This window comes from Hyperolius riggenbachi, chromosome 11 (genome assembly GCF_040937935.1).
Source record: "Hyperolius riggenbachi isolate aHypRig1 chromosome 11, aHypRig1.pri, whole genome shotgun sequence".
Lineage (NCBI taxonomy): Eukaryota > Metazoa > Chordata > Amphibia > Anura > Hyperoliidae > Hyperolius > Hyperolius riggenbachi.
In genome coordinates this window covers 241,650,236-241,667,379 of record NC_090656.1, presented here as the reverse complement: position 1 = coordinate 241,667,379, position 17,144 = coordinate 241,650,236, and the positions used below count along the sequence as shown (strand labels likewise).

The 17,144-nt window shown below is 48.1% G+C and overlaps 1 protein-coding gene across 1 annotated transcript in view; it reads left to right on the top strand.

Moving 5' to 3' along the window:
• Window positions 1–17,144, top strand: part of LOC137537979 (embryonic protein UVS.2-like) — a 55,141-nt gene that overhangs the window by 2,321 nt on the left and 35,676 nt on the right. Inside the window, exons 3-5 of the mRNA XM_068259899.1 lie at window positions 1,298–1,372; window positions 15,103–15,243; window positions 16,736–16,853. Coding sequence (XP_068116000.1) covers window positions 1,298–1,372; window positions 15,103–15,243; window positions 16,736–16,853 — 334 coding nt within the window. The remainder of the gene's footprint in view (window positions 1–1,297; window positions 1,373–15,102; window positions 15,244–16,735; window positions 16,854–17,144) is intronic.

Here is a 17,144-nt window from a genome sequence, read left to right as displayed (position 1 = left end):
ATAAGGAGGGAAGGGCAGTGATGAGGAGGGAAGGGCAGTGATGAGGAGTGATAAGAAGGGAAGAGCAGTGATAAGGAGTGATAAGGAGGGAAGAGCAGTGATGAGGAGGGAAGGGCAGTGATGAACAGTGATGAGGAGTGATAAGAAGGGAGGGGCAGTGATGAGGAGGGAAGGGCAGTGATGAGGAGTGATAAGGAGGGAAGAGCAGTGATGAGGAGGGAAGGGCAGTGATGAGGAGTGATAAGGAGGGAAGGGCAGTGATGAGGAGGGAAGGGAAGTGATGTGGAGTGATAAGGAGGGAAGGGCAGTGATGAGGAGGGAAGGGCAGTGATGAATAGAGATGGCCCGAATGGTTCACCGGCGAACGGTTCCCAGCGAACTTCCGGGGTTCGCGATCGCGGAGAACCGCAAACTTTACCGGAAGTTTGATTCGTCCCCATAGTGCATCATGAGGGTCAGCTTTGACCCTCTACATCACAGTCAGCAGGCACATTGTAGCCAATCACTGTGTATATACAGTGTGTGTGTGTGTGTGTGTGTGTGTGTGTGTGTGTGTGTGTGTGTGTGTGTGTGTGTGTGTGTGTGTGTGTATAGTGTGTGTGTGTGCGTGTGTGTGTATAGTGTGTGTGTGTGTGTGTGTGTGTGTGTGTATAGTGTGTGTATAGTGTGTGTGTGTGTGTGTGTGTGTATAGTGTGTGTGTGTGTGTGTGCGTGTGTGTGTGTGTGCGTGTGTGTGTGTGTATAGTGTGTGTGTGTGTGTGCGTGTGTGTGTATAGTGTGTGTGTGTGTACGTGTGTGTGTGTGTATAGTGTGTGTGTGTGTGTGTATAGTGTGTGTGTGTGTGTGTGCGTGTGTGTGTGTAGTGTGTGTGTGTGTGTGTGTGTGTACAGTGTGTGTGTGTGTGTGTGCAGTGTGTGTGTGTACGTGTACAGTGTGTGTGTGTGTGTACGTGTGTGTGTACGTGTGTGTGTGTGTGTGTACACGTGTGTGTGTACGTGTGTGTGTGTGTGTGTGTGTGTGTGTAAGTGTGTGTGTGTATACAGTGTGTGTGTGTGTGTGTGTGTGCATAGTGTGTGTGTGTGTGTGTGTGTGTATACAGTGTGTGTGTGTGTGTGTGTACACAGTGTGTGTGTGTGTGTGTGTACGTGTGTGTGTGTGTGTGTACGTGTGTGTGTGTGTGTGTGTGTGTGTGTGTGTGTGTGTGTGTGTGTGTGTGTGATATATATTTGAATGTGTTTTAGTAAAATCCCTACAGTCACTGTAACAAGTCTTAGTTTTGTATTTTTCTCTCTTGTAGCTGAAAAGAATGTGCAACAAACTCCACAGGAAGAACAGCCTCATTTTTTCAATCTCATCACCGAAAGCAACAAAGGTAAACATGGCGACGATTCTCACCCAGTAACTTCACTGGGGTGATGAGCAGGAGAAGAGCAGCAAAGTCTAGAGGAGGGGAGAGGAGGGAAGAGCAGTGAGGAGTGAGGAGGAGGGAGGAGCAGTGATGAGGAGAGAAGAGCAGTGATGAGGAGGGAAGGGCAGTGATGAACAGTGGTGAGGAGTGATAAGAAGGGAAGAGCAGTGATAAGGAGTGATAAGGAGGGAAGAGCAGTGATGAGGAGTGATAAGGAGGGAGGGGCAGTGATGAGGAGTGATAAGGAGGGAAGAGCAGTGATAAGGAGGGAAGAGCAGTGATGAGGAGTGATAAGGAGGGAGGGGCAGTGATGAGGAGTGATAAGGAGGGAAGAGCAGTGATGAGGAGTGATAAGGAGGGAGGGGCAGTGATGAGGAGTGATAAGGAGGGAAGAGCAGTGATGAGGAGTGATAAGGAGGGAAGAGCAGTGATGAGGAGTGATAAGGAGGGAGGGGCAGTGATGAGGAGTGATAAGGAGGGAGGGGCAGTGATGAGGAGTGATAAGTAGGGAAGAGCAGTGACGAAGAGGGAAGGGCAGTGATGAACAGTGATGAGGAGTGATAAGAAGGGAAGGGCAGTGATAAGGAGGGAGGGGCAGTGATGAACAGTGATGAGGATTGATAAGAAAGCAAAAGCAGTGATGAGGAGGGAAGGGCAGTGATGAGGAGGGAAGGGCAGTGACGAACAGTGATGAGGAGTGATAAGAAGGGAGGGGCAGTGATGAGGAGGGAAGGGAAGTGATGAGGAGTGATAAGAAGGGAAGAGCAGTGATAAGGAGTGATAAGGAGGGAAGAGCAGTGATGAGGAGGGAAGGGCAGTGATGAACAGTGATGAGGAGTGATAAGAAGGGAGGGGCAGTGATGAGGAGGAAAGGGAAGTGATGAGGAGTGATAAGAAGGGAAGAGCAGTGATAAGGAGTGATAAGGAGGGAAGAGCAGTGATGAGGAGAGAAGGGCAGTGATGAACAGTGATGAGGAGTGATAAGAAGGGAGGGGCAGTGATGAGGAGGGAAGGGAAGTGATGAGGAGTGTTAAAGAGGGAAGAGCAGTGATGAGGAGGGAAGGGCAGTGATGAGGAGGGAAGGGCAGTGATGAGGAGTGATAAGGAGGGAAGGGCAGTGATGAGGAGGGAAGGGAAGTGATGAGGAGTGATAAGGAGGGAAGAGCAGTGATGAGGAGGGAAGGGCAGTGATGAATAGAGATGGCCCGAATGGTTCACCGGCGAACGGTTCCCAGCGAACTTCCGGGGTTCGCGATCGCGGAGAACCGCAAACTTTACCGGAAGTTTGATTCGTCCCCATAGTGCATCATGAGGGTCAACTTTGACCCTCTACATCACAGTCAGCAGGCACATTGTAGCCAATCAGGCTACACTCCCTCCTGGAGCCACTCCCCCTTATAAAAGGCAGGCACCGCCGGCCATTATACTCACTCGTGTGCCTGCAGTAATTAGAGAAGGGAAAGCTGCTGCAGACTCTTATAGGGAAAGCTTAGTTAGGCTCTTGTAGGCTTGTTAGCTTGCTCCTGGCTGATTCTTATTGCTAAAATAGCACCCCTCAACAGATCTTTTGAGAGCTAATCTTGTTCTTGTGATCTATTTTTTTTTTGTGTGTGTCCCACTGACACTTGTGTTGCATAGACAGCCTTGCTAATTCATACTGTGTGTGTGCCACTGCCAGGCTCAGCACATTCAGCACATTCAGTGACTACCTGTGTGTGTGACAGGTGCACATTGTAATACCCAGTACTGCGTATACCTACCTATTGTGTTCAGTACACCCACCTACCTACGTGAGTGCATGTGTGATATACCACTCTGTGCATACCTGTTAATTGCACCTGTGTGACTGCACATTGTATTTGTCAAGTCAGTGCATACCTTTCACTTCATCCCCCCCAATATGGACAAAACAAAAGGCAGAGACAGGCCACCTGGCAGGTCTGTTCGAGGTCGCGCTGTCGTGATTTCGTGCGGCCCTCGACCAAAGTACAGTGTTCAGAAGAAGGCACGTGCCATCAACCCCCAATATTGTCAGGACGTAGTTGACTATTTAACACAGAACACCTCATCTTCTTCAGCTTCCACACAGAAGCGTGACATATCTTCCTCCTCCTGCCCTGATTCTGGCACCCCACTTAACACTCAGTCGGCCGCCAACACCAAAGTGCCATCACCCCAGGGCTCAGCGGTGTGGAAATTTGTTTGTGTGTCTGCCTCAGATGAGAGCAATGCCATCTGCACTCTCTGCCACCGAAAATTGAGCCGTGGAAAGACCAAGATCCGCATAGGGACCACTACCTTACGAAGGCACATGATTACAAAGCACAAACTGCAATGGGATGATCACCTGAGGAAAAGCAGCACACAAAAGCAAAGCCACACACCGCAGTGTAAGATACCAGGCCGCAATTTTTTCTAAAAAAAGGCGATACCTAAACTGTACTGTGATGTTGAAAGGCAAGTGGTGACTTCTCTGGCACACAGCATTGGGTCAAGGGTCCAGCTGACCGCGGATGCCTGGTCTGCAAAGCACGCTTAGGCTTGCCCGAAGACTAAGTTAGTCCTCACACACAGCATCTTTGCCTGCACGCCGTGTGACTACCTGCCCGAAGACTAAGTCGCTCCCCACACACCACCTCTGCTCGCAGGCCGCTTGACTGCCTTCTCCGTCACCACCAACAGGGTCCAGGACTCCAGGTGGATTCCTGAAATTTTAAGGTTGCTGCTGGCAGCGTCCGATATAATAATTTTTCTGGTGAGTGTACATGCCTGCCTAATTTTTCTGGCTGCTCTGCAGCCGCAACAACAAAACAAAAGGCATGTACATGTGCCAATTCCCCTTCGTGATCATTACCTTGCCACGGTGAAGGGGCTTGAGTATCACAATGAAGCAATGACCGCCGGCTATATGAGTGTCTCGGGGGGACTGGGGGGGGGGGAGGGCAGACCAAAGATAATAAGGTCATTGCCTCATTGTGGTCAGACCAAATTTGATCAGCTGGACAGTCACTGTTGTTCTGTCATTGAGCTACCACAGCCCGGCGACCATATGGGCTTGAAAAACGCCACGGCCTACACTCTGGCCACTGTGCGCACCAGTCCAGCACGGCCGTCACTACACAAACAGCTGTTTGCGGTGCGTTACACAGTGAGTTTGGTGTGTCAGTGTGAAGCAGTACTCTAATTACACTACCTGATTGATGTATACGCATGCAAGATGTTTTAAAGCACTTTAGTCCTGCAATTTAGCATTCAATGTGATTTCTGCCCTTAAAATGCTGCTTTGCGTCCAATCCGGATTTTTCCCCGGGACTTTTGGCGTCTATCCCACTCCGCCATGCCCCCCTCCAGGTGTTAGACCCCTTGAAACATCTTTTCCATAACTTTTCTAGCCAGCATAAATGTTTCTAGTTTTCAAAGTTCGCCTCCCCATTGAAGTCTATTGCGGTTCGCGAAAGTTCTGGCGAATCGAACAGTGATGAGGAGTAAAGAGTTGTAAAGAGGACAGGGAGGACCTGAGTTCTCTGTCAGTCAGAGGAGTACACTGAACAGCGCTGAGCCAGAATACCAGCAGAAGTCAGCAGTTATAACATGTCCCCCTGCACTGCTTTGTCTTTAAGCCTGAACCCCAATCTCGGCCTTACTCTGACCCCCCATATTCTGTACCTAACCATCATTTGACAAGTCAATAAGGAATTGCAAACCAACATGGAGGTGCTGGAGCCAGTATCCAATATAGAAAAAATCCAAAACCAAGTTCAAGGTTTTTTTTCCAGTATAGTGACACAGTTCCGTTCCATACACCAACGATTTGTTTCGGGGCCCCGTGAGGTCCATTTGTCAAAGCAACAAAAACAGAATTGTGTGACCTTGACCTTTTGGATTTTTTCTAACCATCATTTGAGGTATTCCGGAGTTCTCTTTTAATGTAACAGAAACAACAATGGCTGTGTGCTGAGAGATACAACCCAAGTGGACCTGTAAGTAAAGTAACTCGTGTGCACCTGAACCTGTGGAGAAACATGTGACTGGTTTGATCAGGTGATAGATTCCTAGGCCTGTGATTGGCTGTGATTACTTCCTGCACAGCATACAGAAGCACCACATGATCACGATCAGCCAATCAGGTCCTTACACATTCATCACCTGATCACACTGATCTCATTATAGGTATGGAGGATGGCTGGACTCCCTGAAAGTAAAAAGCAGAGTGTAACGATTGTGGAATCGTCTCCGTGGTCAGCGCACCAGACGTGCGCTGACGCGGCGGATTTCCTCCACAAGCGTATTATTGCAGACACCCAGGCTAGGTGCTATGCACCCGCAGAGGGCAATTCCCACCGGCAGATGGCGCTGTGGAGTGCAGGCGAACACAGCCGCTGCACAGCCACAGATGCCAAATGGGAATTGTACAGATCCAGGACAAGGTACAATCAGGCAGGGCTGGATAGCCCACAGGGAACAGAGAAAAGGGACAGAACCAATGTGTGCCCACCAAATTAATCGCCACCCAGCGACGGCGAACACACAACGGCGGAAACGAAGTAGGAAACGCAATCGCAAGAATGGCGATTGCCAATAGCGACACAAGACTGAGCAGGACAGAGCACAAGGGTAGCAAAGGCACAGCAACTCATACAAAGAGAAAGATAAAGAGAATAATAAACGCTAGCTGAACGCGAACACCGCACTCATTCGCAACAGTGCACGCGTCCGTGCGCGGTCTCCGCGTGTTACGCACAACAGAGACAAGCACGCCTAACTAACCAAAGACAGACAAACACGAAACAGAGAACGCGAGCGCTTGCTTAACGGTTACCTCACCGAGCCTACAGCAAGCGTTCGAATCAGACAAGACAGACACACGTGAAACAGGAACTGGGCAGAAAGGATCCACCGCTCTTCCGTCAGAGCAAGTGTGATCCAAGCAGAAACACAGATCAGAAAGATCCACAGCCGCTACCGCTAGCGGTTAGTGCGATACAGGAAGACAGAGTAGCAGAACAGAAGGATCCACAGCGCTAGCGAAAAGTGGCTAGCGCGATCCCAGGAGACAGAACAGAAGGATCCACAGCGCTAGCGAAAAGTGGCTAGCGCGATCCCAGGAGACAGAACAGAAGGATCCACAGCGCTAGCGAAAAGTGGCTAGCGCGATCCCAGGAGACAGAACAGAAGGGCCTACCAGTAGCAACCGCTGCTCTGGTTAGCACCCCACAGACAGACAGAACAGGCAATACAAATAATACAATCCTAACTAAACTAGGGAATCTGCCTAGCGCAGTCCCACGAATTACTCTAAACTAATTTTCAACGAGAAGTAGCATGGCTGACACTCACAAGGAGTGTAAACTACAAACCCTGAAGGAATGACCAGCAAAGGACTATGGGTAAACCCAACCTTTATATTGCCAGTCATCACAGGAGGCAGGTAGGGGATTTGCATAACGAATGTATGCAAATTCCTCAGGAGCAAGCTGCAGAACTGACAAAATGTCTCTCTTAAAGAGACCCGCAGAATGCAGACGTGAACAGTGATCAAAACGCTGCCTGTCTGCACAGGCAGCTGAGCAGATTCTCACAGTACCCCCCCTTCTAGGGTCGGATTCCAGACGACCCTCAAAACTGATATCTCCAAACCACTCTAACAGAAGACTCATGAAGGTCGGGGTAGCCCGACAAGGTCCAATTCCAGAGTCAGTCCACCCGAAACCGACCTCATCGGAAACAGAAGCCACCGAAACATGCCCATCAGTACTACCAGTCTCGGTATAACACCCATCAGGACTGTGAACACCTGAGAAGAAGCCATCGACACCCTCCAGACAATACCCACCACCTTCCAAGGAGCGTCCGAAAATACCAAACCTGCCACAATACCTGTTCGAAGTGTCCCTTACAACACAAAAGCCACCGTTGATCTTATCCAGGGTACCAAGCAAAATTTCTCCCGGAATCTCCCAGAACCTTTTGAAGCTCCACAGAGATCCCAAGAGGGCAGAACAATCACCAGGCTCACATGGAGAATTACCAAGAACCCCCATGGAACCAATGACAATTCCGGGTTCAGAATTACGAGGACACCCACCAAGATCAAGACTTTCAGGGACCACTTCTGGGCATGCAAGCAGGCAGGCCATATCAGAGCATGTCTCCACCGAGGAAGCATCTGAGTACGCTGGTAACCGAGGCACACTTGGGCTTTCTGGGTCACAGAGCACACTGGGGTACACCAGCACAGGAGAAACCTCAGGACATGTTGGGGAACTGCCAACCTCAGAGTCCGGCACGACAAGACCAAAACCAGTACCGGGCAGAGAATCATCATGAGTGGAGGTCACAGGCACTGGACTTTCAAAAGAAGACTCGGATACAAATTCAGAAATTTCTGTGACAATAATATCATCATTGACTACATATGAGTGAAGCTCCATCAGAGCTGAAAAGGTAGCCAGCAAGGCAACAATGCCTACGGAAGAGGGTAACACCTCAGAAGGACTTGGGGGGCAGGAGACATCTCCTACAAGTTCTGCACCCTTTGGGAGGAACTCAGAGACCTCCAGAACATCGAACAAAACCTCAGGAACATCATTTTTCAAGTTTTCTAGGAAGGATTCTGAACTATCCATGTTACAGGGCAAAACTGGAACTTTATCTTGTGGACAGGGCAGATGTCCCAAGGAAGGTTCCACCATAAACTGAGATTGAATTTCATAATCATGAGGGGAATGTACAGGCATATTCACTGGACCACACACTGACTCCCTAACTTTAATCTCACTGCACCCAGAATTCTGCGTAGCCAGTGGCGTAGCTAAGGAGCAGTGGGCCCCGATGCAAGTTTTACATGGGGCCCCCCAAGCACTCTATACGTAACAATTGATACTGCGCACCAAAACCTGCCAAGGGCAACTACAGTGTCAGAGGTGCAAGAAGGGGATGGTGAACAGTATGTTAATGATTACCACTATTCAAAGTATCTATAGAAGTGATTATTATGAGCACAGGACCAATAGAGAGCTAATACTGTAGTTGACGGAGGGCTCTTCGGGGCCCCTCTGGCCCAAGGGCCCCGATGCGGTCGCTACCTCTGCAACCCCTATTGCTACGCCCCTGTGCGTAGCAGTCAAACTAGCTTGCAATTCCAAAACTGCAGAAAAACAGGTGAAAATAGCAGCAATACCTAGACGAGCCTCTAGGGACACTGCAGGAGATATTGTACAAGGCAATATTGACTCATCCAGAGTACAGGGTGGAGAGTCAATACTTTCTTCAGAATCAGACTCGCAAATGTCAATGCGAGTGGACATAATTTCTTTATTCATGATGCAGGGCAGGCTCAGAGACATCTTCTCTGGACAGAGCAAAGGTGCTTCAGTATCATGTTCGCAAACCCAAGGCGCTGTCTCACTCTTGGACTCGGCTAACAATGTCGAATCCGAGGAGTCAGAACGCGAAATTTGCGAATCCAAGATCGCAGTCGATTGTGAAAGTGGACATTTCGAAGACCGGGATTCAGAGATCTCCAATTCGTACACCAGCGATTCGAGCTGCTTTTTCTGGAACGGGGGCTCCCATTCACACCTGACTAGGTCTGAGCATACATACTGAACAATATTAGAAGAAGGAGTTGTGACAACAACATGAGAAACTTTATTAATCACATTACCCTTACTCTTGAAACTGCATAGTTTGGGAATTTTCCCCATAGCAAGATCATAGATGGAGGATCTTAAAGTAGTACTGGGAGAAAAAAATCTGTTTTTACAAGACAAGGGATCCCACATATCATTGACAAAACTGACACACTCACGCCGATCACAATCGGCAGGAACATCTGAGAAACAGGCATCAGATCGCACAGATTCAACCTCCAAACAAACAGAAGAAACTTCATCAGAATTCACACAGGTGTCCACAAACGAGGCACACCCATTCATTTCAGGTCGCACAGTGTCCAAACTCACTTGCTTTACCCCAGAAAGACAGGAAAAATCATGTGACAATGGTGTCTCTTTATTGGAAATAATTGGTTGGTGTGTGTGCAATTCGTCCAAAATAGTCTGCCACACATAAATCACCAGATCCACATCACACTCATCACATTCATCAGAATCGATCAAAAGGTGCATAGAGTCGAGACAATCATTCAGGTCATCCGCGCTCTTTGCGATATAAAAATCGCAAAAGGCTTTCCAATCGAAATCAAACTCTTCCAACAAGGCCCCAATCTCCCATGAGGCAAATGGTGGTTCAAACAACCCGGTGTCTAGATAATCTCCATATGGGTGGGGATCAGGAACGAGAACAGATTTTTTAACTGCCTTAATATAGTGTGCGATCCTACCTATAATAGGATCCACATACGCTTTTGTCTCAGGTAATGATATCTGAAGCAAATCAAAGGTTCCCTCTGCCCTGGGAATTTTGGTTGGGCTGGTCATTCTGTAACGATTGTGGAATCGTCTCCGTGGTCAGGGCACCAGACGTGCGCTGACGCGGCGGATTTCCTCCACAAGCGTATTATTGCAGACACCCAGGCTAGGTGCTATGCACCCGCAGAGGGCAATTCCCACCGGCAGATGGCGCTGTGGAGTGCAGGCGAACACAGCCGCTGCACAGCCACAGATGCCAAATGGGAATTGTACAGATCCGGGACAAGGTACAATCAGGCAGGGCTGGATAGCCCACAGGGAACAGAGCAAAAGGACAGAACCAATGTGTGCCCACCAAACTAGTCGCCACCCAGCGACGGCGAACACACAACGGCGGAAACGAAGTAGGAAACGCAATCGCAAGAATGGCGATTGCCAACAGCGACACAAGACTGAGCAGGACAGAGCACAAGGGTAGCAAAGGCACAGCAAATCATACAAAGAGAAAGATAAAGAAAATAACAAATGCTAGCTGAACGCGAACACCGCACTCATTCGCAACAGTGCTCGCGTTCGTGCGCGGTCTCCGCGTGTTACGCACAACAGAGACAAGCACGCCTAACTAACCAAAGACAGACAAACACGAAACAGAGAACGCGAGCGCTTGCTTAACGGTTACCTCACCGAGCCTACAGCAAGCGTTCGAATCAGACAAGACAGACACACGTGAAACAGGAACTGGGCAGAAAGGATCCACCGCTCTTCCGTCAGAGCAAGTGTGATCCAAGCAGAAACACAGATCAGAAAGATCCACAGCCGCTACCGCTAGCGGTTACCGGTTAGTGCGATACAGGAAGACAGAGTAGCAGAACAGAAGGATCCACAGCGCTAGCGAAAAGTGGCTAGCGCGATCCCAGGAGACAGAACAGAAGGATCCACAGCGCTAGCGAAAAGTGGCTAGCGCGATCCCAGGAGACAGAACAGAAGGGCCTACCAGTAGCAACCGCTGCTCTGGTTAGCACCCCACAGACAGACAGAACAGGCAATACAAATAATACAATCCTAACTAAACTAGGGAATCTGCCTAGCGCAGTCCCACGAATTACTCTAAACTAATCTTCAACGAGAAGTAGCATGGCTGACACTCACAAGGAGTGTAAACTACAAACCCTGAAGGAATGACCAGCAAAGGACTATGGGTAATCCCAACCTTTATATTGCCAGTCATCACAGGAGGCAGGTAGGGGATTTGCATAACGAATGTATGCAAATTCCTCAGGAGCAAGCTGCAGAACTGACAAAATGTCTCTCTTAAAGAGACCCGCAGAATGCAGACGTGAACAGTGATCAAAACGCTGCCTGTCTGCACAGGCAGCTGAGCAGATTCTCACACAGAGACAATGGGAGCCCCGATAAGGCGTGTATGCAAAAAAGGCGTCAGGAGAAAAGGGCGCCGGGTGTAAACGATAATCGGTAATATCGTTTATAAAAATATTGTGTTGTATTTCGTTTACAATAATGTTTTACAAGTTAAAAAACCTTTAATAATGTGTATGAAATCGCAAATTGTGAATACGATAATCTTCCCTGTTTCGAAAGTGAAACTTATAATTACGTTTGTTAAAAAACAATAATATACAGTATGTATAATCATTATAATTGTATAATATTGTGTATATCCTTCATTTATCGTTTCTTCATGTAATGAAATCTGAACATATTGTTAATAACAATGAAAAAAAAATACGTTCGTAATAACTGTAAAAAAACATTAGTAAATATTACTAACATTTTACTACAACTAAACCTAACCCTGGCCTTCTCTCACACAGAACCCTCCCTCTAACTATCCCTAACCCTAAGACCCCCCCCCCCAGTTGTGCCTAACCCTAAGACCCCCCTGGTGGTGCCTAATCCTAAAACCCCCTGGTGGTGCCTAATCCTAAGACCCCCCTAGTTGTGCCTAACCCTAAGACCCCCCCTGGTGGTGCCTAATCCTAAGACCCCCCTGGTGGTGCCTAATCCTAAGACCCCCCCTAGTTGTGCCTAACCCTAAGACCCCCCTAGTTGTGCCTAACCCTAAATCCCCCCTGTTGGTGCCTAACCCTAACCACCCCCCAGTGGTGCCTAACCCTAACCCTCCCCCCCCCGGTGGTGCCTAACCCTAAATCCCCCCTGGTAGTGCCTAACCCTAAATCCCCCCTGGTGGTGCCTAACCCTAAATCTCCCCTGGTGGTGCCTAACCCTAAATCTTCCCTGGTGGTGCCTAACCCTAAATCTTCCCTGGTGGTGCCTAACCCTAAATCCCCCCTGGTGGTGCCTAACCCTAAATCTCCCCTGGTGGTGCCTAACCCTAAATCTTCCCTGGTGGTGCCTAACCCTAAATCTTCCCTGGTGGTGCCTAACCCTAAATCCCCCCCTGGTGGTGCCTAACCCTAAATCTCCCCTGGTGGTGCCTAACCCTAAATCTTCCCTGGTGGTGCCTAATCGCAGTTTGAAAACGTTAATAATCTCTGTGCGCCCCTTTTTCCCTGTTCGGCGCCCATCAATCGATATTTATTATGGGAGTGAATGGCAGCGCCCTTTTTGCCCACTTGCCTCATGCGCCCATATTTCCTGCTTCCCCCAATAAGTCCCACAAAGGAGAGTCATCTAAAACGAAGAAGGTTGGTACTCACAAAGGGGGTTGCAAGCGGAGCAACCAATGACTATAAGCAGGCGGAGATGTATAAACCCGACTCCACTCCACTGGGGTGACCAGAGTGTACAGAATGTGTGAAAGAACCAATGGTCCTAATGGTGGCAGAGCCTCGAAAGGACAATGTGCATCCCTCCTACGAAGTGTGAACAAGCAGAACAGGGAAAGAGGTGCCTGAGGGGTTGATAAAAATACTTTAAAAACAAAAAAGAGGAAGGAAATATGATGGCTTACCTCAACGAAGACAAATTCATATAACAATGAGATTTATCATGCACTGGCAATGCATTTTGTGCATGAATGCCTGCTTCCTCAGGCCGATTATAGTGCCTAAAAGCATTTAATACGAGGGGCCTGATTCACAAAGCGGTGCTAGCAGTTAGCACGCTGGTGAAAAGCCCTTTATCACGCCTAAACTCAGTTTAGGCATGATAAGTTTAGGTGTGATAAGTTTAGGCGTGATAAGTTTAGGTGTGATAAGTTTAGGCGTGATAAGTTTAGGTGTGATAAGTTTAGGTGTGATAAGTTTAGGCATGATAAGTTTAGGTGTGATAAGTTTAGGCATGATAAGTTTAAGCACCAACTGCGTTAGCACCGCAGTGCACAGCTGATCAAAAGTTTTGCGCTAGCAAAGTCTGGTGCACTTCGCATAGAGTTTAATGGTGCTGCTTTGCGTGCGGGACTTTGCGCGCGATCTAAACTTATCTAAACTTATCATGCCTAAACTTATCATGCCTAAACTTATCATGCCTAAACTGAGTTTAGGCATGATAAAAATGGTTATCACGCCTAAAGTCTTTAACTTTAGCTTTGTAAATCGAGCCCCAGGTGTTCAGTACTCAAGCACAAATACAATACATATGTATTTAAGACAAATTACATACAAAAAATATATGACAGTGATATTAAAGCATATTATGAAACGTTGCTATAGAAACGGTATAAGATGTGGGGTGTTTGCAGTGAAAATGGCAATGTGCTACATTTATATTGGAAGACCTAAGATGATGATGAGGGGCGGAGCAAAGAGGTGATACATTGGCCTCGATTCACCAAGCGGTGATAACTCAGTTATCACGCCTAAAGGACTTTAGGCGTGATGACCTTTTCACCACTGAGTTATCACCGCTTTTTCCTGCTCTTCGCGCAAAGTTACCGCGCGAACGCGCGTTCGCGCGTTCGCGCGTACGCGCGTGAGAGCGCGCGCAAAGTCCCATAGGGTTTAATGGGAGCTTCGCGCGAAGCGTCGGGTGCTGCGCGCGCACTTACGCGCCTACGCGCGAACGCGCGGTAACTTCGCGCGAAGCCCTTCTTATCATGCCTAAACTGAGTTTAGGCGTGATAAGGGCCTTTTCACCACGGTGCTAACACTTTGCACCGCTTGGTGAATCGAGCCCATAATGTGGGTGTACCCATAGACATGAACACAGAGGGCAGGGCAGAGACGGGGCAAACCAGCTTAGGGGGTGCCAGTTATGTGTGTTGTGCCTCTCAGGCGTAACATGATATTTACCACCACGCCTCCATTATTAACTATTTCACCACTAAAGGGTTTTTCCCCTTAAGGACCAGAGCAATTTTCACCTTTCAGCGCTCCTTCCATTTATTCACCAATAACTTTATCACTACTTATCACAATGAAACAATCAATATCTTTTTTTTTTTTACCACCAATTAGGCTTTGTTTGAGTGGTATGTTTTGCTAAGAATTATTTTATTCTGAATGCATTTTAATGAAAAAAATAAGAAAAAAAAATCTCATTTTTCAGGCTTTCTAGTTTTAAAGTAATATATACTACCGTAATAAAACCCCATCGTATCTTATTTGTCCATTTCTCCCAGTTGTTACACCGTGTAAATGATGTCCATATCACAATATATGGCAACAATATTGTATTTGAAAATAAGTGTATTTTTTTAGTTTTGCATCCGCCACTAATTACAAGCCCTTATTTGCAAAAAAAAAAAAAAAAAAAAAAAATATACACTTTTGACACACGTTAAAAAAAGTTTAGACCCCAAGTTAACTATTTATGTGTTTTTGTTTTTTTTTTAAATGTCACTTTTCTTTTAAATTAATTTTTTTATTTTGGTAGCAATGAGAGGGAAGGCAAGGCGTTGATTAATGTATATTATATGTATTTTTCTTTATTGGGAAGGTGTAATTTTACTTTTTGGACACTAGATGTCCTTCCTTAACGAGTATATGCTAACTTTTATTTTTGTCTACTGAATGCCGGCCTCTTATTGATGCTGGTTTTCTTTGATATCGGGGACTTAGAACACTGAATGGGAACTGTATTCCTGTTCATTGATCTGTACGCTAACCGATGGCGATGAGAACGGCACACGGGATCCGACAAGAGTGGCATTTGCGGCGATAGACTAATATCTACGTCCCTCAGACTTCAGATGAAGTCCTGCATGACGTAGATATACTGCCTGAGGTCACTAGTTAAATTATCTGTTTAGGCCACGCCTTTCTACGTCGGCCTCTCCTCTCCTGCATTGCTTGATGATAATAATAATTTTAGCTTCCATGCAAAGGGAATTTTGCGTGACTTCCTGCAGATTTGGGGGCCCAAGCATCTCTAAATCATCCTAAATACATGATTTGTTCACAGTTGCTACAGTTCCGGTGCGTGAGGGCGACATCGCCGTGGTACCGGGACGCAGTGCCATAATCTGCGATGGAGACTCCTGCAGATGGCCAAAGAACCAGGCGGGACTAGTGAACGTGCCGTACGACCTCTCCACCGACTATAGTGAGTATTGTGACTCCGCCCACAAGGGCTGCTGCAGGGGGAGTGTGGTGACCGGCTCTGGGTGAAATACTCTGCCAGGAGTTGGGAATGGAAAATCAAAGCTTTTGGAAACTGAACTGTTTATCCAGCAGTTAGGTTAATAAGTATTATTATTATTCACTTTATTTATAAACCACCAACTTATAACGCAGTGCTGGGCAATAAATATTGTGACAGATGAAATACATGAATACACGTACCTCCGGGGAACATTCAGGTCCGAGGCTAGGTTCATCAAGTCCTTGTAATGGAGATTTTGTTGTCCAGGTTGTTTTAATCATTTAATGGGTTAGGTGCAGGTGCAACATTGAGTAGGGGGGACTCTGCCCAAAGGCTTACAATCTAAAGAGTCGGGACACACTAGGGAGGGGCCAAGGCATAGTTGCTCAGCTGTGGGGGTCAGGTCATTGATAGGGGAAGGGAGGCCAATAGGAGCAGGTGTGCTTTAAAGGGAACCTAAAGTGAGAAGGATATGGATTTTTCTTTTAAAATAATACCAGTTGCCTGACTCTCCTGCTGATCCTGTGTCTCTAATACTTACAGCCACAGCCCCAGAACAAGCATACAGCAGATCAGGTGCTCTGACTGAAGTCAGACTGGATTAGCTGCATGCATGCTTCAGGTGTGTGATTCAGCCACTACTGCAGACAGAGAGATCAGCAGGACTGCCAGGCAACTGGTATAGTTTAAAAGGAAACATCCATATCCCTCTCAGTTAAGGTTCCCTTTAAAGAAAACCTGTATTGAGAAAAACCTCCCCTGGGGGGTAGTCACCTCGGGTGGGTGAAGCCTCCGGATCCTATTGAGGCTTCCCCCGTCCTCCTCGGTCCCACGGCGGCAGAGATAACGCTCCCTGAACAGCGGGGATGTAAATATTTACCTTCCCGGCTCCAACGCAGGCGCAGTATCGGCTCTCTGCCTCGGAGATAGGCAGAAATAGCCGATCGCTGTCAGGCAGCTCTACTGCGCAGGCGCAAGTCTCCTGCAAGTCTCCCCCGCCTGCTTAGTAAAGTTGACCCGACGGAGATCAGATATCTCCGTGCGGAAAGCAGCAACAGCGCCCCCACTGGAGCCAGGGAAGATAAATACATCAGCGCTTGTCAGGGGAGGATTCCGGGACACTCCGGGGGAGCCAGCGCTGGATTGCCTGCAGCTACAGGGGAGGGGGAAGCCTCATTGGGACCCTGGGGAGTGAGTACCCCACTGGGGATGTATTTTTTGATACAGGTTCTCTTTAAAGGCTTGCCTGATGGTGGTTAAGGGGGGTGGGGAGCCTGATTGAGGGGGGGGGGGCAGGGAGAGAGTAGAAGCAACTCTATAGAGGCGTTTAGAACTGTACGGCATTGGCTTAGTGGGGGCGCTGCAGTTGTGGGTGGGGCTTTTTTTTTGAATTGGGGGTTTAGCATTGTCTCTACTAAGCGATGGCTGATTTCAGACTCTTGTCGCTCCGCAGGTGATTCTGATAGGTCGGTGTTTGACAAAGCCATGCAGGAGTTTGCAACCCTCACCTGTATCCGCTTCGTTCCTCACAGCCAGGAGAAGGACTATCTGCAGATCATTCCAGACTCCGGGTATGTTCCCCCTCCGCCTCCTCTCCTTCTACTCTGCTTGTAGGTTTTGGAGAAAGACTGTCTTCAAACCCGGGGCGTAACAATAAGGGCTGCAGCCCCTGAAACCGCAGGGGGAGGGGGGGGGGCTGTATAAACAGGAAGTAGCATCAGACACTAGAGGGAGAGACATCCGTGTTGGAACGCAGGAAGGTATGTATATCTGCTGCTGCCCGCCACCTGCACACACGCTTATTGATGCTGGAGGGGAGCGCAGAGGGGAGAGCCCAAGGTGAGGGCCCCCAATGTGCAGCA